Here is a 25067-nt window from a genome sequence, read left to right on the forward strand (position 1 = left end):
CAAACCAATAAATGCCCAACATCATCCCTGCTTACCTGAATAATGACACCTGCCTCTCTGAGGTGGGTCTTGGGTACTCAGGTGAGGATAGTGGGTTGCCAGTTTTGAGAGCCACTAAGCTGCTTGGAAGACGATCCCAGGTAGAAGAAAGAACAAATGTAAAAGGTCCGAGGTGGGGCCCTTGGCAGCTTTCGGGAAGAGAAGGCTGGCCAGTGAGGCCAGAGTGGAGGCATTCAGGGTGGGGTGGGATGGATGAGGTCAGCGAGGGAGAGGTCGAGGTCAAGGTCAAGGTGGGAGACAGGCTTGGAGGTTAAATGAATTTAGAGGAGAGGTCAGGATCCAGTCTAGGTAGTTTAAGCGGGCAAGGGATTTATTAAAGGACATTAAGTGGACCCTAGTGCTCTGGGGAAAGTGAGAGAGACCGGCCAGGAGACTACAGCCACGAACAGTGTCCAGATCACCTTGCAGGACCTCTGCGCCTCTGCTACTGGGCCCAGACACTGCGCTCTCTTTAGTGACCCTGGGCACGTCCCTTCCGCTGCCTTGCTGGACTGGATCCCACACATCAGAATCCACTTCCCAAGCTCTCGCGTGTGGTGAATCTGGATTGGCTACGTCTAGGTGCTAAGGAGGTGTATCTAGTTGACTGAGTCTAAGTACCATTTAGGTGTGTTTGATTGACTGAACCTGGTTTCCCTCTGGGCCTCTGATTGGCTGAGCCTGGCCTCTATCTGGGTCTGTCTGATGGGCTGAGCCTGGGCTCTAGCTGGGTCTGACTGGTTGCCTCTTGGTCAGAAGCTTACACGCTACCTACAAGGGAGGCCTGGGGAGTGAGACTTGCTGCTTCTGGCGCAGACTCCTAAGGTGGGAAACAGTCCACACAGAAGACTTCCTGTTGACAACAACACCGGCGGCAGCCACTGCGGGGCTCTCTGGTCAGTCACCGGCCGCCAAGAGTAGAGGGACTTGGGTAGAGTCACTCGGCCAGTGGAAGCAGGACGGTTTCATAAGCCAACAGGTCTGAAGTCTGGACTGTGTCCACTTGGCTAGGCAGGAACTACGTTTCCCAGAAGCCTTCCCCTTGAACGGGTCAGAGTGTGTTAGAATTGACCTGTGTGCGATGAAGGCGGAAGGGAAGCCACGGCCTCCACTCTTGCAAGCTTGCTATGGCAAGACGTGGCAGACAGCCCCGGTCCACAGTGGGCTCCTGCTTGTGCTTGCTGCCCCCGGGTGTTCCTCCCCACTCCTGGCCTGGCACCGGGCCCACCGTGCACACGTGGCTGCAGAGGCGATGCTCCTGTCTCTCTACCAGAGCCCCCTGCAGACTCACTTTGGTGGCTGTTGTGCCTCATGGAGCCTCAGGGTTCTTGGTCGGTGACCCCAGGTGCCCTTTTCAGACCTCACTTCCCTTCTCCCACCCCTGTATAACTCAATTATCCCACACGCCTGGGGTAAGAGCTGGCTGCTCCCCTCATTGAATCTGACAGACCCAGGAGCAGTATTGAAAGGACCACGAGGGGAGCATGGCAGGTGGCGCTGTGGCTGGACACCAGCTGCAGGATCCGGAAGCATCGCTGCTGACCGAGGAGATGCGCCAGCGTTGCTGTGTCTCACCAGCAGGCTGGAGGCCCGTGTCCATCAGCTCTTCCCAGGCCACTGGTGAATGCAGCTGAAGGGTTCCTCGGTGCTGCAGCCCCTTGACTGCAAGGGAGTCTGGGGAATTGAGTTTCCAGCTTTCCACTCTCTTCGGTCCAGGAGGTGCCACAAAGTGAGGATGGATGGTTGGGCGTTGAACAGGGCAGAGATGTGGCAGGGGGTGAGAGCCTTGGCTTTGCCATCTGGCTCAGGGCTCTACCTGCTCAGGACTCTTTTCGGGGAGTAATGCATGTTAACGGCCCCTGGATCAGTGGGCACTAGACAGCTTGTTATGACATTTAAGTACCGACCTTGGTTCACCTTGGTGAACTGAAGAAGGGAATAGCATTTACACAGCAGCTTCTGCATTCCAGGCAATTCACCACATTGCACCCTAATAATCTGCATGTGGTTACTGAGGACATGAGGCCTAGAGAGATTGAGGAAGCTGCCTGAGGTCACACAGCTAGTCAGTAGCAAAAGGTGAACTTGAACCCAGTCTGATGACACCAAAAAAAAGTCCTGCTTTCAACCCTTAATGTATTTTTGTCATCACCAGAGAAGCTTTTGTGGAAAAGTCACTCATCCATTAATTAGACGTTCATCCTCAGTCAAGCAATTTCAGGTGCTGGCCACAGAGGTACATACAGGGCAGTACAAGAGGCAGGTAGATACAGGGCAGTGGAGGAGTTGTGAACTCTGCTCCCAGGACCAGGCAGCAACTAGTGAAAACAAGTTGGGGAGACACTGACCGAAACACAGTTTCTTTGCATATGAAATGTTAGAAGAGATTTGTGCATCTATTTTCTCCATGAAGTACATGGGCCCTTTGGCTTGCTTTTGTTTTTCCTTTTTTTTTTTTTTTCTTTTTCTTTTTTCTTTTTTCTTTTTAATAGAGGTATGTTTTTATTTATTTGTTTGTTTGTTTGTTTTGTTTATACAAGCACTGGGTACAGTCAGAAGAAAGGGAGGATGAGGGAATTCACCAGAGCCAGAGCGGGGAGCAGAGCAGGCAGAAGGACCGAAGTACACTGCTGAGGGGAGCAGCGGGCGGCAGGAGAGGTCTGCGCGCCATGTGGGACCCTCCTCCGGTGGCCCGGGAGCAGCCGGGGATCGAACCGGCGCTGCAGAGGCCGCGGGCAGCTTCGCAACCCAGCGCTCAACCTCTGCGCCACCGGGGAGGCCCTGTTTTTCCATTTTTTAAAAAAAAGATTTATTCATGCATACAAGAGCTGGGGTACAGACCAGAGATGTGGGGGGTGAGAAGATTCACCAGAGACAGAGCGGAGAACAGAACAGGCAGACTGACCAAAGTACACTACTGAGGGGAGCAGCGGGCGAGACAGGAGAGGTCTGCTGTGCCATGTAGGTTGCTCCCTGGCCTCCTGGGGATCGAACTCATGCTGAACTCATGCTGCAGAGGCTGCAGATTGCTTTATAGTGCGGTGCTTTATAGTGCGGTGCTTGCACCACCAGGGAGGCCCCCCCCCCGCCCCCCGCACCGTTTTTCCACTTTCGATAGAAAGGTATTTTCCCATTATGAAAAAAGAAAAGAACCAAACCAGCTCTTAGAGGTCTCTGAGGTGTGGCTCCAGCTGATCACATGCAAATGCAGGCCCAGCTGTGACTGCAGCTTTTTTTTAAAGATTTATTTATTTATGCATACAAGAACTGGGGTACAGGCCAGAGGTACAGGAGGTGAGAAGATTCATCAGAGTGGGGAGCAGAACAGGTGGCTTGACTGAAATACAGTACAACAACGGGCGAGACAGGAGAGGTCTGCTGCTCCATGTGGGTCAGCTCCCTGGCCGGGGATCGAACTCATGCTGCAGTGGCTGGGGATAGTTTCACAGTGCTGAGATTTAACTTCTTGCGCCACCAAGGAGGCCCTGTAATTGCAGTTTTTCATTCAGTCACAATACCAGGTGGCCAGGAGGACCCCAGGACTGAGAGAGGAGAGCTGAGAGGGTGGGGGTTACAGCGGCAGGAAGACACCCTCCTCACCTGCAGCAAATACTCATTTGAACCAAATACTTAATAGTTGAATTAAAAAACAACAGCCAGTATTTTTCTGAAGCAGGCTGATTGCCACCCCAGGATGAAAACAAATCCCAACTTTGGGGGAACAATTTTAACTATGATACAATCACATCACTAAAATGAGAGCAACCGAGGTTGAAAGCTGGCAGAGGAAGGCGCACTGCTCAGCCCAGGGGCCTCTTGTTCTGGAGGCCCCACAGTGTCCCCTGGGCCCTGGGCACAAACCCGGCCCTCTGCCGGGATCCTGCTGTGGCCACAGCACTCCACCTGTCCACTCCTGGGCCTGAAGACATCATCCACCAGGCCGCCATTTCATCGAAGCAATCCCTGGTCTGAAGGTGACACTTCTGGAACTCTCTCGGGCGCCTTGAATGGCGGATTCTTGTCCAACTTCAGGTGGCACCTGCGGGCAGCTCGGCTAGCTGTGGGGTGGCACTGCCCTCTGGTGGTCACCACTGAGCACTGCCTCGCCGGCGCCGAGCAGGCAATGGGAAGCAGCAGGAATATGGCACTTTTATTTGTGAGTGCTGAATAATTCTGTTACTCTAATTCTAAGAATGTTCTAGAGAGCTGTACTTCTGGGGGTACAATAAAGGCAAACAGCCTATGGCCATGGAATTTTAGCTTCCCATAAGTTCATTAGCCACATATCCATCCATTCATCTACCCACCACCATCAACCATCATTCACCTGACCATCCATCACGCACCCATCATCCAGCCATCTTCCAACATTCATTTAGTGTCACCTTTGTGCCAGACTCTTTTAAGTACCAAGTATACAGAGATGATAAAGATACTGGCTTTGTACCTGGTAGCTCAGAATCATCTAGAACTCAGGCTACACCAGTTATATTACGGATTGTGGACTGCTAGCTTCTGTCAGCACCAGTCTTTGACATTTCGTTATCACAACAGAGAAGCAGACCATCTTGGAGGTAAGTATCAGAGTTAAAGGGGGAAGTTTATCTATTTCACCTAAAATCTCTTTCTGTGTTGATGTCTGAAATTCTATTGATAGAGCCTCTAATGGAAGCCAACTCTGAGAAGTTATTTTTTATAAGTATTTTATTCTTTGACTCTAAAACAGAAAATTACTGGCAGTGGGCTTTGGTGGTGGCAGGAAGGGAGGGATGGATAGAGCGTGATTACAAGTGGAGCCTGAGGGGCAGGGTGGTAAACAATGGGGAGACAGAGGATCCAGGCGTGTTCATATCACTGACTTTCCAAGGTGCTCTGCTCCCTCCAATATCTTTCTCTACTGCAACCAGAAGCCGGTTTACCAGTAGAACGCCGCTCATTCTAAAAGCAATTTAAGCTGGTAGATAATAGTGAGGCTGACCCAAATGTGTTCAGCAATTTTAAAGATTCTTCACCTCCATCGAACTATTCATTCATCTGTCATGCCACCCTCACCCCCACATGTCAGCCATCATATCATGACTATCAACTGCCCATCAACTATGAGTCATGTCACTCATCTACCCATTCAAACAGCTACTCGCTCATTTATCCGCTCACCCACCATCTATCCATCTTTCTATCAAATCACTCAACCATCCACAGAACTGAACTACCATCCATCTATTCATGTCTCCATATACTCATTCGGTCATCAATTCATTCACCTGTAAATTATCCACCCGTTTATCCATTCATGTGTGATCTATAGAACTATCTGTCCAGTTATCCTAACATAGTTACCCATGCATTCGCTAGCCACCCAGCGACCCAGCTACCTGCTAATCACTCAGCCATCCAATCAGGTGCCCATCCACCTCCCAACTACTTAGCCATCCATCCATTCACTCATCCAAATGCTCACATCCCACAACCCATCTGACTATGATTCCGATTATAGCTCCATCCTTCTTTACAGCTCATCTATAATGGGGTTCGAATTTGGGTCAGTATCCACTCTGTGGGCTGATTACAAGCACCTAACTCTGCTTGATTTTGGGGATCAGAGATAAAAACCAACTCCCTCTGCTGCCAAGGAGCTTAGCAGCTAGTGGGTGAGTCTATTTTATCCTCAGAGATGGTTTTCTATCCATCAGAAATTCTAGCTCTTAGACTCCATCACTAAGTCATCTCCTATCTTCACTAACATGGATACCTGCCAGTTGGTAGCCCTGGATTTCACCCACATGGGTAGAGGAAGGAGCTTATCTTAGCATCCAGTCAGAATGGATTCGGGCTCTGGTTGGTCCTCTGTGGGAACAAAAGCTGCTCAAGATGCCTTCAGATGTCCCTCCTTGTGCCCTACCCTGAATTCTTGGCTCATCCGCTAGAGAATAAAGTCCTATCAATGGAATGGAAATCAGTTATAGTTTCCAACTCCCATTTCCACCAGTTCTTTTAGTACCAGCTCACTGATTTTTTTGTTTGGGAGACCGACTCTCCCCAACGTTCTGTTCATGAGTGACTGAACCCTAAATCCATCACCACTAGCACATGAATCAGGTTTGATCAATAAGACAATCCTGGGGCGTTTGTATTGTTTTGCTGAAAGATTGTTGGGGTCATCCTGGCCACACGAGGAAGAGAGTGATAAGTAAGCTGACCCTGGAGTCATGTGATCACCTGGATCCTGCTTTACCTGAAGATAGTTATCCCTTGAAATGCTGGAGTCATTTTTTTTTTTTTTTTTTTGGCTTAAGCCAACTCAAGTTGGATTTTATTCTTCTGTGACAGAAAAGCTTCCGGGAAAGACCAACACATTTGGGAGTGTCAAGAGTAGCAATAAAGCAGCGACACCCGCCCCCACTTCAAAATGTAAACCTGGTTTTATTTAATGCCTTTGTTCCCTCACAAAGTACCGCCTCCTCCCAGGGTTCCCTCTTCCTAGAAAACAAGATGGCAGCATAAGGCACGTGCACTGTCCACATGACATCAGGTCAGGTCCTTAAAAACAAAAATAAGCAAGAATCTTCCCGACGCCCCGAATCACCTCCCTCACTAATGTTCAGAGAATGATTGTCCCCCCAGAGTACAACCTGGAGCAGAGCGCTTGATCAGAACTGTGCGCCACCCCGCATGCCAGTTTGAAGAACAAAACCAAACCAACGACTAAGAAAACCAACAACACAGGTACGAGAGTGTAATACCAGGGTAATGAGATCAGTCCATAAATTAAAAAGGAAGAAAAAACAATGAGCCTGTCCTCTCCTCGTCACTAGCCCTGCTCCACATCAGCAACTCCTTGCTTTTGTTCTGAGTCTTGTAGAAAAGTCTGGACTTTGAGCCAGCCCCTCTCCCCAAAGTGAAATATTCCAAAGCCACAGTTGGGTGCTCCGCTCCTCGGACTCTTGTGGGGCTGCAAGGACAGCTCTGGTCACCAGAAACGTCCTCTTGGCTGTAGGGGCCCTGCCGGGTGTCCAGCATCTGGCGGGGAGGTGGGGAGGCGGGGAGGCGAGGGGCGCGGGTGGGCTCAGGGCCGGGTGCCGGGCGAGGCCGCTGGTTATAAGTACTCGAGCTCCAGCGCGTGCCGCAGGGCCTCCAGGTCGGCGTGGCAGGATATCCGCCAGAAGGGCATGTTGTGCTGCAACACAGAACAGGCCGCACGGTTAGGCCCCGCTCCAGGCCCCACCACCCCCTGGACCCCGCACCTGCGGGCAGCCTGCTCAGGGGTCAAGCGGGTTAGTCTGGCGTGGGGGCATTCCCCAGTCGGGAGGCGCGTCCCGTTACTGGCAGACCCTGATGGGGCCGGCACCCACCGGTGTGGCCAAGCAGTGCCCACCTTTTCTGGGCCCCTGCGTGTCCGGCTGCGCTGGCCCTGCCCTCCCTGCAAGCCGGCTACCTGGCCTCCCTCTGTTTACAGCGCGGTCTCAGGTGGGGCTGTTCTCAGTCCTGCTACCCCGAGGAGAAACCTCAGCCAGGCGTGTGTGTCCCCACCGCTCGCGAAGCTCCAGCGGGCCAGAGCTGGCCTGAGGGGGCGGCCGGGGCGAAGCGGGCTGCAAAGCTGTGTTCTCTGTGGTTTTGGTTTTCTTTTCTTCACAGCAGGGGGTGCGTGCCCTGCCGTCTTGGCACAGCACGCTTTCAGTCTCACATGTGTGCGCTGATGGAAGGGAAGCATCAGAGGCTGTGGGCCCGTGTGGGCACAGCGGGGGTGAAGCACGCGGGCCAGGCATGATGATGCTGGCCGGGGAGGACCACTCAGGTGCCGGGAAACCAGTGAGGTGCTTCCCTGGCACAGGTGCTGCGTGCCAGGCTCTGCTGTCCCACCCCCGTGGGGTGGCCTTAGGCGTGTGCTCCTGCACACAGCTGTCATGGGCACATGGGCTGGCGGGACACCGGGCGCCCGCCCCCGTTAGGATTATGTGTGTGAACACGAGGACATGTCTGCAGAACACAGGCCAGCGACAGGAAGCATGCACGGCAGACTGCGTGGACGTGGAGGGGTGAATCTGGGGTGTTCCCAGCAGTTTTCAAAATAGTAAGACTGTATTGTGAAGACAGAAAAATCACTAAGGCAGGCAGAGTGAGATGGCAGGGGAGCCAGCAGGAGGAAGCGGCCCCTTTTTTGGGGACAGAGAATGGTGGGGGCGGACAGCTGTCCTGTAGGAGGAGGGGTGCTGAGGACTGAACCCAGGGTGTCATGGCAGGTAGTTGAAGGGAAGGGGTTACACCGAGGGTGTCTGAGCCAAGGAAGATGGACAAGGATTCTGAGGTTCAGGGGGCCGGGGGAAGCATCATGCAGTGCAGAGCATGCGTGCGTGCGTGTGTGTGTGCGTGTGTGTGTGTGCACGCGTGTGCACGGGGGTATAGGGATGGGGCGAGGGGTCCATGTGTCTGTCATGATGCTGTTTGGCTTTCATTGTGTAAGTCTGTGACATACAATGTTTTCAAGAAAGATCTTTCAAATCCACTTATTTCACTCCTTGAGCCAGACACGGTGCTAAGTACTTGATGTTTATCATCACATTGAATCACCCCCCAAAACCCCAAAAAACCAAAACTGAAAAACAAAAACCAAAAAGAACAACAAAAAACCAGGAAACAAAAACAAAACCACTTTTCCAAATGGGGGATGAGAAAAGAGAGAATTGATCTAGCCAAAGTGAAATTGCCGGCCGGCCAGCCAGTCATCATTAGGGTCATGACTGCAGCCATACTAAATCAGTAACACTTGCTAAGTGCCTACTGTGTGCCAGGCACTTTGTTCAACAAGTTACGTGCATCGCCCCATTAACCTGATTGCTAGCCCTCAGAAAGAGGCGCCATGTTCACTCACTTTACAGATGAGGAGACTGAAGCACCGAGGGCCGTGTCTGGTTCCAAAGAAGAAACCTGACTATATTTTTATTCACTGGAAAATTTAACCACTGGCTAAAGCTGGTACCTACCCAGTACCCATCCTCCTTCTTTCTTGCTTCCAGAGCTTGGAATTTGCCAGCACTAGGGTCAGATATGGGGGTGACTAATGATGGTTTAAGTTAGCCATGGCAACCCCAGCCTTGTTCTCAGGGATTTGTCCTGTATCCTTGTGATCTGTTGAAACCAATGAAGATGCTGGTCGGGGATTTCTGGGGAAGGTTTTCTTCCATGATTAGAGAGAGGCACCTGAGAACTCCTTGGTCCTGACTATCCCTATTTTGGATGCTATCATGTTAGTATGTGATGCCTGGAACCGTGGCAGCTGCTTTGAGGTCATGAGGCAAGGCATGAGGAACTAAGAAGCCAAAGATGTTTAGAAAAGCAGAGCAAAATGATGGAAATGGATGTTGGGGTTATTTCTGACCCACTGAAACAACCTAGGGCACAATTGCTTCTAATTTTGTTAGGTGAGCACGTTTAAACATCATTACAAAGGTTTTCTGCTACCAGCAACAAAAAGATACTGAGCCTTCTTCAGTCATTGGCCTTAAATTATTTAGTGTGGAAACATATGGTGCTTAATGAACATGATGCCTGCATCCTGTGGTAATGCAGCTGCCTGGAGTAGAAGCTTCATAAATGTCCTTTGGTTCCCAGATCACCCCAAGTCCTTTCCTGATGGGGGCGCTGCACTTATTACTATGCCAGCTCTTTTTATCATTGCTCACCTTTACTTTCTGGTCTGTGGTGGGCAGAATAGTAGCCCCCAAAGATGTCCACATGGCTAAAGGGATTTTGCAGATGTGCTTAAGGATCTTGAGATGAGAAAATCACCTGGAGGGTAGGGACTTTGTCCACTGCTGTGTCCCCAGAGGGGCCTTCTGCACAGGTGGCACACATGCATAGGGCTCTGAAGGGGAAGTGAATTGGTCAAGGTTTTTATGCCACTAGCCTCTGTGGCTATCTTTTGTGGCCCTGATTGTCTAATGCAGGAGGCATTTGGGAGCTTGGGCTCGGGGCACGAGTATCTGATGGCGGACACCTGGAGAATGGGTTTGGGCATGCGTAAGTGGGCACACCTGAGCCTGGAGGCAGGACTCTAGGGCGGCGTCACTCAGACAGGAGGATGGCTACGGGAAGACTCCTACGAGAGGATGAGCGACATGATTACAGAAGAGGTAAGACCATGAGAGAATGCCAGAGAGAGCCCAGAGAAAGAGCATAAAGATTGGGGGTGATTGGGAGGCTCAGTGCCCCACCTGCCTTCCAGCTCCTAGCCACCCCACTCCCCGCCCCCACTGGGCCCATGCCTGCCTCCTTGCCTTCGGAGCTTCCCACCCCCCCGCCCCCCCCGCCTTGCCGGCCCGCAGGCTTGGCACAACAGGCTCTCACTGGAGTCACAGATAATGAACAGCGTGATTTCATCTCATAAGTGCCGGGAAGGAGATAAAATGTGGAAGTCGGGTAGAAATAACTGGGAGGAGGGGACTGATTTTTGATAGCTGGTCAGGGGAGGAGTCTAAGGAGGGGTGACCTTTAAGTAGAACCCAGAGGATGAAAAAGTGGGAAACTTGCAAACAGGTTGGGAGGAAGCTGTCGAGGCAGCAAATACAGCAAGTGCAAAGGCCCGGAGGTGAGTTCAAGCTTGGAAAGCCACGTTCATGGCTCTCTTGCTGCGGTCCTAGCACAGAGTAGGTGCTCAAGAAATATTTGTGGGAGGAATGACAAGAGGACGGGAGGGGGAAAGAGGGAAGGTGAGTTTCTCAGGTGAAGTCCTCAATGAACACGTCTTTTCCGCTTTTTTCTTTCACAGAGGAAAGCAGAAAATTGTCCATTATGCGCAACAGACGCCATCTTGTGAATGCCTGTCAATCGCCCCGGTGCCTCATCCCTCCTCAACCCGGCCAAGCCTCCCTTTCTCTGCAGAGATGGATGCTGGGTGCTGCCCAGCCAATCCTGCTCCCCTTTAGAGTGGAATTCATTTGTATTTCTGGGAGGAAACGAGCAGAGGTAGAAGAGAATGTCTCAGCCACCCCCAGCCCAGGTCCGACGGTTCCAGAGTGCAGGTAGATTTATCACTTGTAGGGAGGCGGAGACAAATCACCCTCCGATCTGGAGACATTAACACCACTGTCAGCTGGAACAGTCAAAGCCCCTGGTCATGTCACCATATTTCACGCAGCTCAGGTGTCGGGTGGCTGAGGCTAATGACTCCCATCCATCAGGCAGGAGCTGCCAGTGCTCAGCCTTTCTCACTAATGGGCGACGGCCCCCTCTCTGACCCGGGTGGAGCTGGATTTAGGGCGAATGTGCTCCCCAGGTGGCATGCTGAACCAGGCTGGGGTGTGTGGCCCACAGAATCTCTGGCCCCTCAGTGGGCTCCCGCTGGCCTCATAGTGGAGTGTGACCCCAGACCAACAGTTCTCAAAGGAGGAACAGGCTGCCCCCTAGGGGTCATCGTGGGAATTTCTACAGGTGTGATTTTTTTTTTTTGATGTCTTGGTGATTTGTTCCCCCTGCAGGTAGGAGCAGACTCCCCCTGCCTCATCCCACACACCTTGGACCTGGGTGATTTTCAAATGTCTGGCCAGATACTCAAGTAAGTACAGACCTGTTCCTAATAGCCTGAGCTCTTCACTTTATAGGTAACATACAAATATGCTTTGTGTGTTTATTATAAAACCTGGAGGTGCAACCAGTGTGTAAACCAAGGAAGGTCTGTATTTTGCTTTGTTCTGAACCTTCCTGGAGGTTAGCAGCTTAGCAGTTGGGAGGGGCCACGTTATGGCAGCAGCACCTGCTCTCCCGCGTCCCTCTGCGTTTGCCAGCCACAGCCACAGCGATGGCGTATTTGGGGCCGAGCACTGGGATTTGTGCTTGAACACTGACATGCTGAAACACCTTATTTTGAGTGTAAATGACTTTCCCTTTCTCGTTGACAGTCCATTATTTAGCCGTCTTTTGGACTGGATGGTGTTAGGTAGATTATATTATCCAATAGCATTTTATTTCAGTAAAGGGATCATTTCAAAACATTCGCTGTATTGCCCTAACCACCCTCTCTGCCTGGTGAGCAGGCAGGTGTGTGAATGTCCCTGTCATTCTCCAGGTGAGAACCAGAGGGCAGGTATGGGGGTGCCCGGGGACTTAGGCCCAAGCTGGGTTCTCCACTCCAACTCTGATAGAAGCCAAGCTGTGTTCTGTCTGTGTCACTTGCTTAGGGCAGAGATTTCCATTAGGTCTGAACTTGGAAAAGGGGCGGGGGCTCTGACAGCCCCCTTGGGCCCAGGCCCAAGTGCCTTTGGGCAGTCTGACCAACCAGACTGCAGGGGAGCTGGTGTTCCTGAAACCCAGTGAGTTCATGGGATAATCCGCAGGTGTGGTCCTGTCGTGATGATCTCTGTCATTAATATTTTCCCTCTAAATAAATTCATTTTTAAATCCCAGAAATAAATACACATTAAGAGTAAAAGCAAGGACTCTGGCAATGGCCAGGGTACCTGACCTGCCCCCAGCCCCCGTCTTTGCTCAGATGTCACCTTGCAGAGAGGCCTGCCTTGAACACTATCTATTCTTGCAAACTGCCTCGCCCATGTCCCTCTGTTTCTGTTTCCTGCTTTATTTTCCTCCAAAGCTCTTGGCACCTCCTAACACTCACCGCATGGGTTCATGGCCTGTGCCCAGGGTGAGAGCTGGGTATGTTCTGCACAATGAGGATCCCCAGTGCCTGTAACTGGTCAGCACACAGTAGGTGCTCAGCTAACAGCTTACACACAAGCTGGAGAGTCAGTAATGGAGCCATTGATCATCAAGTCCTTCTTTTATGACAATCCCCCGAAGGAGGACTCTGGGCAGCTGGGAGGAGCCATGGGCAGCCTGATCCTGGGTCAGGGAATTTTTGCCTCTGGAAGTGTTGAAGTTGAGCTGAAGGGTGAGTCCCTGTGAGCCAGGGAGTGGGGGAGCCGGGCAGATGGAACAGTATATGCAAAGCCTTCTAAGCTTCCCTCCTGCAGCCCTCCCTCTTCTCGTGGGTGTTATCCTCTTAGACTCTGAACGTTTTTGCACTTCCTTGGAATCTGTTGCCAGGGAGGGAAGGGAGAAACCAGGTCCCCTAAATTAAGCCCTGTGACATTAACGACCCATTTCCCAGGCCTCTGGGTGGGGGTGACAGGCTCTCTGGGATGCTGTTGACAGGTCCAGACCCAGGTCTTTGGCAGCTGTTTCTTCTCCCAGAACAGAGCTGTGGCCACCAGAACCCCCTGCCTTTCTCCTCCTGGGCCCGAGATCACAAATGCAGGATTTTCTTTTTCATTAGCGTAATGCTGTCTTTATTAACTGGGAAGGGTTCCTGGAACATATGATCAGTAAGTATTAAATAAAACACACACGTGCGTAGCCCCCCACCGGCCTGGCCTGACAGGGCGCCTCTGGGCTCCCTGAGCAGTTGTCCCAGAAACATCCAGGGCGACCAGGGTCGGCAGCCAAAGGCTTGGAGGGGGATTTACAGAAGGAAATTACTCAGGATGCTTCTGCGATTTGCAAATGGGAGTGGGCTGGCCAGTGGGCTGGGAGGGAGAGCTCCAGCCAGCAAGGGAGGTGGGGGGGGACCCCAAGAGTCCAAGGGAAGGTCGGGGGAGGAGAAGCAGCAGACCGGGGAGGGAGATGTACCTTTTTCGCTCCCTGCTCCTCTTCCACGCCATCGCCAATCACGATGTAGACGGCTTTTCTGCCGAACCTCTGCATTATCCTCTCAAAGCAGCTCTCCTTCCCTGGCCGTGCGTGGAAGAGGAAAGAGAAAAGACGCGTGAGGACCCAGGGTGTGGCTAATAAAGCCCCAAGCTCCCTGCGGGCAGCCATCCTCCTAAGGGCCAGGGGTTCGTCACGTTGTCCTCGGGCCAAGTGTTGAGGGGTGAGCAGCCATCACCCTCACGTGACTGAGGCCAGGGCTCGGGGCCTGCCGGAGGGACAGAGGGGCTTGAGGCGGCCCGGGGTCTCCGCAGCTGTCTGGTGGAGAGACAGACCCACTTTACAGAGGACATGAGGCTCTGAGGAGTGAGTGATGTGCCCAGGACCCCAGGGTGACGAAGGAGGGGCGCTGGGATTCATGGAGTCACAGGCAGGGAGCCCTAAGCTGGCCCTGGTCACAGCTCCCCTGGGCGCTTTCTCTTGCTCCCTCTTGGCATTTTCCTCCGCCCAGGTGTCTGGGCAGCAGCGTACATCAGACACTGGGTTCAGATGTGAGTTCAAGCTGCTGGGTTAGCGTGTTCATAATGGAAATAACGATAACAAGTAATAGTCGGTGCTGGCTGAGTTTCCTATGTGCTCAGTCCTCTTCTCGGCGCTTACCTGTCAGGATTTGTCGGCCTCAGTGTTACTGACACGTTGGACTGGATAGTTCACTGCTGCGGGGGCTGCCCTGAACGCTTAGCAGCATCCCTGGTCTCCACCCACCCGAGGCCAGTGCAACTCCTCCAGTTTGAAAGTGAAAAACACCTCCAGGTGTTGCCAAAAGTCTCCTGGGAGGCAGAACCCCTGCGGACTCCTTCCCTGGCCCCAGTGGGAGCCAAGGACTTACTTTAATTAACAATCCCAGCAGTCCTTCCTCGCCGGGTGGGAGATGAGGAAACTGAGGCTAGGGCTGGTGGAGTGCCGTGAAAACGCTCACCTGTGCTTTGCTGGGAGCGGCTGAAGGTTTCACCCCCACCATGTAGCATGTACTTAGAGGCATTGATCACCCACTTTATAGACTAGAAGGCAGAGGAGTGAAGGCGTCCCTTGCCGTCGAGCACCCAGCCAGCCAGGGTGGGTCAGGGTGCCAGCCCAGTGTATGTCTCCTGGGCTCAGGCTGGAGCCGCGCCACTGTCCCGCTCCAGCTGGGAATCGTGTTGGCGGCTGTTCCTCCCTCCACGCCGGCTCCTCTGGGGAGCTGGGCTGGGTCAGAGCAGTGGGTCAGGACCGGGTGCAGCAATGACAGCGTCACAGAACTTGGCCCCGCCACTCCGCTCTGCAGGGCCACCCATGGGAGCAGACCGTGAGAAATGTGCCCTGGATGCCTGCCCGCCCATGAAGAGGAGATACGCTGCGTGGAGCAGACCAGAGCTTGGAGCCAGGCCCAGCAGAGCCACAGCTGACTCGCCAGCCCACGGGCGAGAACAAAACGGGTTGTGGTAAGTCACCGAGAGTCAGGATGTTTGTTAAGCAGCATTAGCAGAGCTGGAACCTGACTATCGGGGGAAAAAAAAGTGACTTTTTAAGCTAAACAGGGCACTGGAGGCCACTTCCTGTCCTGTTTCAGCTTTGATTATTCTCGGGTCTCGGGCTCCCTGAGTGGAAAGTGATGCCTTTTATCACTCCCCTGATGGCATGTGATTCCTCTGACGTAGAAATAATAAGTAGGTAAGAGGGACATTTTGGATGTGTCTGCGTTAGGGATTCTTATTTAGAGAAATCTATATGAAAAAAGTCTGTTGTCATGTGAACTTTGTGTTAAAGTTTATCATAGGATTCAATGGAGTTTTTGATAGTCCCTTGTTCACTGAGTTTTCCCAACCAGCCTGACCATTGACTGAATCTTTTGCTCATGAATCCTCTCTAGAGAAAGGCCATTCTGGATCTTTGTTTCTCAAACACTCCAGAACTCCCTCCACATCTGAACCATTGTTACTTCATTTTACTTTTAAAATCAACTCATCCTTCTAGTTTTACTTAAATTACTATTTTTAAATTTTTATATATTTTTTACATCATAGAACCACTAAATTAAAAAGACCAGTCAGCTCCTACTCATTAGGCTAATACCTATAAAAAAAAAGAGCTGGTGAGGATGTGGAGAAACGGTAACCCTTGTGCTCTGCTGGTGGAAATGTAAAATGGCACAGTTGCTGTGAAAATATGGCAGTGCCTCTAAACATTAACAGTGGGACTCCCTTATGATCCAGCTACTGCACTTCTGGGCATATCCATCTAGAGCTGAATAGATAAACAAAATGTGGTCCATACATTCAGCAGAATATTATTCAACCCTAAAAAAGGGACTTCTGATACCTGCTCAGTATGTGGCATGAGGGCATTATGCTATGTGAGGTCAGCCACTCATAAAGCAAAAAGTGCTATGTGCTTTCACTGACAAGTGGTCCCTAGAGTAGTCTAAGTCATAGAGACAGACTTAAGCAGAGGGGTGGTTTGGAGGGAGGGCAGGAGGAATGGCGGGTATTTGTTTCATGGGTACAGAGTTTCAGCTTGGGGAGGTAAAAAGTTCTGGAGAAGGGTGGTGGTGCTGGTTGCACAGCAGCATGAGTGACTTAATGCTCCTGAACTGTTCTCTTAAATGGTTACCATGGTTTTGTTTTTTTTTTTTTGAGAGCTACATTAATATATAATGTGCACATTTAAGGTATGACATACATTAAATGGATACACTTATATTGCAGTATGATTGCCACCTCAGCATTGCCATCATGTCACATAATTATTAAGATGGGAACTTTTTATTGATGTGTTTTACCAAAACTAAAAAAAAAAAAAGATTTTCTAGATAAACCTGCAAAGACACATAACTAGAGGTACGCAGGCGGCAAACAGGGTCCTGTTGCAGCCTCTTTAATGGCCATTTAGGGCTTGAATTCCTTTGATTTTTAAAATCAAAAGGCACTTTTATATAATGTTTGGACATAGGGCAGTTTCTGCCTTTATTGGCATTTTAAGAAAATGCTTCCTAAATACTGTCAATTGTCTTTCATGGTCTATAAAAAAAATCTCTCTCCTTGCCCCCCCCCCCCACAAAACAAGGGCAGCTAGATATATTTTGCATTGTTATACATTTTTAGGTGAAATAATAATAAAAAAAAAAAACCCCAGCTCCTCCACCTCCACAAAAAAGAAAACCATTATTACTTGCCCTGATGATAAATGATGCTGTTATCTTCAGGTTATTAAATCTTGTATCTGCAGAAAGCTCTGAGCCCAAGGCTTGCTGTCTTTGTTAACAGATTAGCAAGTACTGAGAGGTGTTAAAGCCAGCCTAGTGCTAAACTGAGACTCCCCTGGAAAGAGAATTAACAAAACAATTTCAGCTCTGTGTGGGTCAAGAGCTAAATTCAAGGTTTTCTGATGACTTGTGCCATCTAAATTAAAATCACCTCAAGTACCATGCTGTGGTGGGAACTGTTTCCTCTTAAGGACTTGAAGTTCACCAGTCCCACCTGGGCTGAGAGTCTTGCAACTATGGACTACATTTCCCAGCTACTCTTGCACCTAGTTGTGGCCATGTGACTAAGTTGAGCCAATAGGAGGTGAGTAGCAGTAACGCACCTATTCTGAGTCTTGGTTTTAAAATGTCAGAAGTGTATTACTCCTTTTTCCCCTTGTCTCTGGAAGCTGGAATAATGATGTGGCAGGACTCTGATTTGACACATACATGAGCCTAAAACCATAGAGGAGGGTGGAAAAATTAAATGGGAAAGACCTGGCTTCCAGGGCGACTGAGAACATTGTCACCCCCTAGCCAGGATCGCTTACCTCTGGTCTGTTATTTGAGGGAGAGATAAGCTCTGACTCTGACGCAAGCCCCCATATTCAGGGTGTGTTGTAGCACATCTGCAGGGACCCTAACTAATACACTCTGGAACAGTATGGTCCTAACCAGTTTTCCTGGAAGCAAAGGTTAAAGCAAGTAGGTTGAAGGGCTTGTTTTGGGGCTCTGAGCCATGCCCACCCCCCCTGTATCACCCCAAGGTCTGGGTGCCCCCTACCTGTCTTGGTTGCGCTGTAGATGTTCTCAATGGGGAACACGGAGCCCAGTCCATACAGCAGGACTTTGGCCAGGGCAGGAATTAGTTGAGTGGTGGTGACCAGCACGTTGACACAATTGGGCCTGAGGATAAGGGAGACTGTTGATCAGAACACAAAGGTACCACAAGGCCAGGCTGCCTCACCCTGCCTACAGCATGAGCCTGGAGCTGGTGGAAGGTCTGGTGGGCTTTGGAGGCCCTGGTTTGGTCATCTGTAGGACTTTTCAACTGTTTCTTTTTTAAGCCTGAAGCTGCTGGACATGCTGAAATGTGAAATGGGTGTAATACTTTTCTTATTTAAAAACCAAATGTTTATTGCAAGGGCAATATGCACTTCATATTTATTGCACTGAAGTAACTCCAGAGGCCTACTGGTAAGGTCATTGTGTGCATGGAACAGATGTAGGACAACAGGGAGAGGTGGTGACTGGGGTAATCTGGAGAGCACATGCCAGTTCTTCTATTTTAAGAGAACCCAGAAACCTAAAGCTATGGATTAATATCCTGATTCTTTGGGACAAAAAATGGATCAAAACATCAGCAGGATGGACTCAGCTTATGGGATGCCATTTTGTAATTATGTAATGGGACACGATTTTTTGATGTTGGCATGGGTGGGTAATTTGTTGTCTGGCCCATAGGATCTCAGAACAAGAGGCAGTTTCTTGGGAGGCCTTCTTACCTCACTAGGTACCTATCAGATGATCTGTGCCATCCTATAAAGTGGTTATCAGAAGATGATGTTGTGAAGGGCAGGAGTTGTGGGGAAGAGAGAAGGGGACAAGATGGATACACACTTAAAGGTCTTTAGCTCTGCTGGACCCTGAGAAGCCTGTACAGCTGTTTGCTGGGCTCTGGTACAAGGAGTCCACCTCAACTTTATTAAGTGTCTGGAAAGTACAAGAGAGAATTTGGAGAGTCCAATTCCCTCGAGTGTGGAAACAGAGGTGCCACCACTCTTGAATGGGAGAAAATTCAGTGGCACGAAGGAAAAGGGGGGCTCCACCTACCGGGAGTTGATGAGGTTTAATGCCTTCAGGGAGTGAGTCAGCCAGAGGTCAGTCAGAGCCTCCAGCTCCGCTCTGAGCTGTAGCCAGGTCTCTCTTTTGGGAGCTCCTATCAAGCCTATGGATAAAGGAAATAAAGCTGTGGTTGCTTTCATTGTAGAGGCCTGGGAGGGGACGGTTAGGGGAGTCTGGATACTGCCTCTTGAGCTTTCAAATCGGTGACACTCAAGCTCAACTTCAGTCCGGCTCCTGTTTGCCGGTCCCGACCCTCAGCTTTTCCTCTGCACTTGGTGTCCTCCACACCCTCCCCAATAATAAGAGCAACTCCTGAGACATGCTGTAGACGCACCTTCTGTGCGTTAGGCACATCCTCCTGACATTTACCCTGTGAGCAGCACTGGCTCCATTTTACACATAAGAAAATGAGGCCTGGGGTCAAATCACCCAACTCATGGCCACACAGCACAGGGGCTGTGAAACCCAGCAAAAGCCTCTGCACCCCACCTCTGCCCAGATGGGGCTGCAGTAAACGTTTCTCTCCACCCCGCACTTGCAGGCCTCTCTTCCAGCACGCCTTCTGAAACTCTTGGAATCCTGGGGTGTGTGTTGACCCATCCCCTGACCCCCAGGCTGGGGGCTGCAGCCCTCTCCAGGCTAGTTCTGTGATGCAGATACTGCAAGGGGGGAGGAGAAAGGTAGGGGGGCTGCCCACCGGCATCCTGCCAGCCCCTCACCTGTTGACACATTGGATAATTTCCCCTCAGTTTATGGGAAAGCAAAGCAGCCTGACAGAAGCCCTGGGCATTTCCTGGGGCCTAACATGGATGGGGATCAGATGGCCTTCACTGGTGACTCCATCCTGTCCCCCCGACCTCAAGCACACCTGCTCCCCTCCATGCTCCATGGAGGGGCATGTGAGCAAGCAGAGACCCTGACCCCACACCCTGTGGTGGACACTGGATGTGAGGGGGGCAGAGCGGCCAGCCTGGGACTCCATGGTGGCTCTGTGCCTGGGCTGTGTGAGGCCAGGCAGGTTACTTCACCTCTCTGATCTCAGTTTCTACCTTCACACGACATGGATCATAAAAGCACCTCTCTCATAGGAATGATGTAAAGAGTAAATTAATTAGAAGAAAACTCTCTGAAACAGAGCCCGGCATAGAGTAAGCGCTCAATAAACATTCATGATGCCAGCACTGCGTTAGGGCCACGACAAGGGAGAAAATCTGGCCAAAAGAACCAGCAGTCTATGGGGCAAAGCAGAAGACAGAGGAGAAGGTGAAAACTCCCAAGCAAACTGTTAGGCCGAGGGAGAGGAGGTCCCGTGGGCCATGTCTCGTGCGTCTGTATCATCTACCACAAATCTCTCAGTAACCCAGGGAAACAGAACTTTCTACCCCCATCTCACAGACACAGAGGCCCAGAGAGATTGTGTATCTTGCCTAAGGTCACACAGCTAGAACATGCTGGGGCTGGAGGGGGTCCCGTGCAGTTTGAGAACCTTAATCCTCCGGGAAACTACTCTTTCTGGAGGGTGAGGTGGCAGGAGAACGTAGCCCTGAAGCTTCTGGGGCCGAAGTGCGAATGGTGGGGACACTACAGCTACCCACTCAGACCTCTTCCCTTCAGGACCAGCAGCTGGTTCCAGAAATCGTGAGGCTCAAAACACCCCCAAACCCTCCCTGAGGGAGAAGCAATAGCACCTCCTGCTGATAAGCACTGGCCTGGAGAATTCTAGAAATTGTCATCTAGGGCTGGCGGTTACCAAGCCAGCATTGTCTCCAGCCCACTCCAGACCTGTGTGCAGAGATGCACAGATGCCCCCCTGCTGCTGAGGCTGCGGCTGCACCCTGGCTGCCTCAGAGGTGCCCTGGGAGCACCGGGAACCATCCCGCAGGGCAGGCCGCAGCCAGACCCAGGAAGGCCCAATTAGAAATGCCCCAGGTGATTCCAATAGGAGCCAAGCACTCCTTCCACTTCACTGTTTCCACAAATCACCTGGCGTCTTGTTAAAAAACGCAGCTCTGACCAGTTGCCTCGCCTCGGGTAGGGCCTGAGATTCTGCAATTCTAACAAGCTCCCCAGGGATGCCCCTGCGGCTGGCCCATGGGCCACGCAATCTGTGCCGAAGCCCCATCCTCAAACACCAGGAGCATCAGAACCGCCTGGAGGGTGTGTTTCAACACAGCGGGCTAGGCCGGGGGTTTAGATCTGATCCAGGTGACGCTGATGCTGCTGGCCCGAGGGCCACACTTTGAGAACCACCCATGATTAAGACACGGTGGGGGGGGTCAGCTCCCACCCCCACCCCCGCCATTTGCAGGACATGTACTCTCAAAGCAGGTTGAGAGTGGGGGTGATGCCCTCCGAGCACCCGCGGGCACAGGGTGTCCTGAGGTCACGCGGGGCGAGCCAGGGCTTCTAAGCCTCTGGGAGCAGAGGCAGCGCCACCTGGCCACGCGTCCGCCCCCCACCCCCCAGCGAAGTCCTCTCCCCGCACTCACCGCCCACGTTGTTCCTGTAGGTGTTGTACATCTCCTTCACCCGCCGGTAGCGGAAGGCCAGCTTCCGCATCCAGTCCACGCCGCCGTGCACCCCGGAACCCAGGCACAGGTTGGCTCCGGGGGCCGAACTGTGGAAGCCGTCGGCGGAGAAGTTGTACGTGCTGGGAGAGGGAAAGAAAGAGACAGTTAGTGGGGGGGCCTGGGGCTCTCCCCAGGAGACCGCAGGCCTGGCGTGACCATGGCACCCTCCTCGGACCTGCGTGGACCCCGAAAGCGCGTGGGTCTGTGTGGATGTGCGTAAGGGGAGCGGTGGGACCACAGCTTTCATCAGCTTCCCAAAGAACAGTGGCGTGTGCTATTTTGCTCTTGGAAACGGCACAATCAGCATCCATTTTCCTGTCATTGGTGTCAAGTAGCTTCTCTGTTTGTGGGGGGAGGGGGTAGAACGATCCCTGCCCCTGGCATGTAGTGGCCAAGCCAGGGCCACTTTCCCTCTCCCTTTGGAATCGAAAGCAAGAAGGAAATACCAAAAAACAGCTGGGGTGGGCTCGTCCTGACAGGGGAGTCCAGAAGAGAAAGTCACTGCCAGCGCGCTCCGAGCCCAAGGAGGAAGGCCCCCGGGCTTTAACCTCATCATGACCCCTCGTTCCAGGACCCACACTCTCAGTTGTCATGTTCCTTCCTTTCTGCCATAGATGTGTCCCTCTAGCTCCGCTGTAGCTTCAGTCCTGTAGTTTTATTTCTAGGGTCTGTTTTGGTTTTGATTTTCTGGTTCTTTGTTTGCTTTTTTATATTCCACATGAGTGAAATCATCTGGTATTTGTCTTTTTCCTTCTGACTTGTTTTGCTTAGCACAATCCCCTCCAGTTCCATCCATGTTGTCACAAACGGCAAGATTTCATCTTAGGGCTGATTTTCTTATAGCCGGGCAGTATTTCATCACGTAGATGCACCATCCACTCTTCTGTCACTGGGCATTTAGGTTTTTCCAATTGTGGATTTTTTTTTTTAAGGATTTATTTATCTATGCATACAAGAACTGGGGTACAGGCCAGAGGTGGGGGGGGTTGAGAGGATTCACCAGAGTGGGGAGCAGAACAGGCAGATGGACTGAAATAGACTGCTGAGGGGAGCAGCGGGCGAGACAGGAGAGGTCTGCTGTGCCATGTGGGTAGCTCCCTGGCTGGGGATCGAACTTGTGCTGCAGCAGCTGTGGATAGCATCACAGTGCTGATGCTTAATCCCTTGAGCCACCAGGGAGGCCCTGATTGTGGATTCTTGACGTGAGATTAGCATGAGGCAGGCAAGGCTCAGAGGCACCGCCTTGAAAGGGAAAGTGGATCCCAACGATGACTTCATGGAAAGGACACAATCACCTTGGCCTGAGGCTTATGACTCCATAAAATGAGAAGTCCTGTCTGGCCCCTGAGCCTCGCCAGTCACCAGACCTGACTGCAAAGAGATTACTGTGTGGTTAATTAAAATACAGCAGGTGCCTGCCCGCCTGTGACATCTAATTGTGCTGGGCTTTGAAAAGACTGGCAGGGCTCAGTAACAGAAACCTGACATCTTTGGGCGGAATACACTGGAAGGCACATCTAGGAAGCAGTGCTAAGTGGAGTTACAGCAGCTGGCCCCATAAACAAAACATTATTTGGTCTAATAATAAATATTTTTGATAGGTCTAGAGGTGTTGAATTATGCTAATTTTGGATAAGCACAGATTAATGTGCTTAAAGCGTTCCGTTTCTCTGAAGTTTCCCCAGGGGCAGGTATGGAACATTCCCCCTACATCCCTCTGAGAGCCGCCTCATTTTGAGTGGTTGGGCGCCTCATTTCTGGAATCCATGTCACTTATTTTTTTGAGTATCAGCTTTTCTATCAAATAATACATGCATACTAATTAAAGCAACCCAACATTTGAAGAATATATGCTGTGAACTATTTTTTTTTTAAAGTATTATCTTTAATGAGGATGCAAAATTCTTAATAGTGGTGATTCTGGGAGGCACATTCGGGGATGGTGTTTGGACTTTTTACAATATGCATGGATGACTTTAGGAAGCAGGAAAAAACTATAGGGAGATTAACCTGAGCAGAGTCAGGGGGGATGTGTGGGAAGTTCAGCCTCAGGGATTTGAGGGGACAGGAAGAGGCAGGAGGATTAGATGTGAGTCCAGCTCTGGCTGGAGGCAGGCACAGGGCCCTTCCAGCTCCCTGGCCCTCCACTTTTCCCAGAGAAGAAGGGACCCGATCCAATGGGACATTTTCCTACCTTAGGTCTTGGCCATTGTCATCAGATGAGACATCATCAACATGGATCTGGTCACAGTCCTATGACGAATTTGGCAAAAAGAGAAAAAGGAAAATCATGAGTGGTGAATCCCACACAGCCTTTCAAGAGTCGGTTTATCAGCGGAAGGGCGGAGTGAGCACTCGGCCCCTGGAATCACAAGTCCTGAGTCTTAGTCCCAAATTTGCCACTTAAACATATCTTGTGAATTAAAAAATAGACCTTAATATATTTCTCAAATAAATGGGGAATTTGGTTTCTCGTGGAATAAACACCCTGAGTTTGTGGATTCTTTTTTTCCTTATGAATCCATGAACTTACTTTTAAAAGGTTGTCATTTTTATTGAAGTAACGCTGCTTTGCAATATTTCCTGAAGTAGCTGAGCACAAGGGTCTACCCCTGATCTAAAGACCCCACAGCTACACGGTCTAACCCAGTAGTGATGAGCCACGTGAGGTTCCTTATATTGAAATTAAATACATTAAAAAAAAAAATCCAGGGCCTCCCCGGTGGCGCAGCGGTTGAGCACTGGGTTGCGAAGCTGCCTGCAGCCTCTACAGCGCCAGTTCTATCCCCAGTCACCGAGCGAGGGTCCCACATGGCGCACAGACCTCTCCTGCCGCGCCCGCTGCTCCCCTCAGCAGTGTATTTCGTCAGTCTGCCTGTTCTGCTCCCTGCTCTGGCTCTGGTGAATCCTCTCACCCTCCCGCGCTTCTGACTGTACCCAGTGCATGTATAAACAAACAAACAAATAAATAAATAAATAAAACATGCCTCTATTTAAAAAAAAAAAATCCAGTTCCTCAGTCTAATTTCAAGCGTTCAAGAGCCACCTGTAGCAGGGAGCCACCAGAGTGGACAGTGCATGTGTCCATCAGCAGAGAAAGTTCTACTGGACAGCACTGTTCTGGAGGAGAAAGGAATGAAGCTGACCCCTTCCTTCTCTCTCTCTCTGCCTCCAGAGAGGGGACTTTCAGCTACTTTGGGAATTTACACTCTGGCAATGTGGGACTCCGATTCTTATACCCTGCCAGTCCTTAGCGCGGGCACCCCTTCCAGGGCCCCACTGCTTCACTGGGGTTTCTCCACTTTCCATTGCCTGCCTATGTGAGTTTGAGACCATGATCCACAGGCATCTTATAGAGATGGGGGGATATGCTAATGGGCCCATTAAAATGCCACGCTGACTTTACATCCCTAATCACAGAGATAAAAATGAATAGCAGATCACCCCACCCCTAGTCTCACTGCTTTGCCTGAAATTGGAAAAACGGTGCCTCGCAGTCTTTCCCTAGAGCTGGAAAGCTGCTGGGGGGTCAAGGGGTTCAGGCCCTTGCGCTGGGCTCCATGTGCTCCGCCTGATGTCAGGGGAATGGTATGTGGGGAGGTTCTGGTTTTCTCATTTGCAAGGGGATTGTTGGGGGCGCTAAAGTGTGACAACAGTAGCGATCACATTTCGGACTTAATAAAATACCATGACGC

The 25067-nt window shown here is 51.1% G+C and overlaps 1 protein-coding gene across 3 annotated transcripts in view; it reads right to left on the minus strand.

Annotated features, from left to right (window-relative positions):
* Positions 1 to 7135: 7135 nt before the first annotated feature.
* The window catches only part of EYA2 (EYA transcriptional coactivator and phosphatase 2), a gene marked incomplete at its 3' end in the record, with an annotated part of 128396 nt that continues 110464 nt past the window's right edge, over positions 7136 to 25067 (minus strand). For 2 of the 3 annotated variants that reach the window (XM_084247047.1, XM_084247046.1), the window contains exons 10-15: positions 23567 to 23625; positions 21292 to 21452; positions 18791 to 18905; positions 17742 to 17863; positions 13660 to 13760; positions 7136 to 7216 (exon numbers count right to left, since the gene is read on the minus strand). In XM_084247047.1, coding sequence (XP_084103173.1) covers positions 7136 to 7216; positions 13660 to 13760; positions 17742 to 17863; positions 18791 to 18905; positions 21292 to 21452; positions 23567 to 23625 — 639 coding nt within the window. The remainder of the gene's footprint in view (positions 7217 to 13659; positions 13761 to 17741; positions 17864 to 18790; positions 18906 to 21291; positions 21453 to 23566; positions 23626 to 25067) is intronic. The other variant, XM_084247048.1, reaches the window with a different exon arrangement.

The sequence above is a fragment of the Talpa europaea genome (assembly GCF_964194135.1).
Source record: "Talpa europaea genome assembly, chromosome: 11".
NCBI lineage: Eukaryota > Metazoa > Chordata > Mammalia > Eulipotyphla > Talpidae > Talpa > Talpa europaea.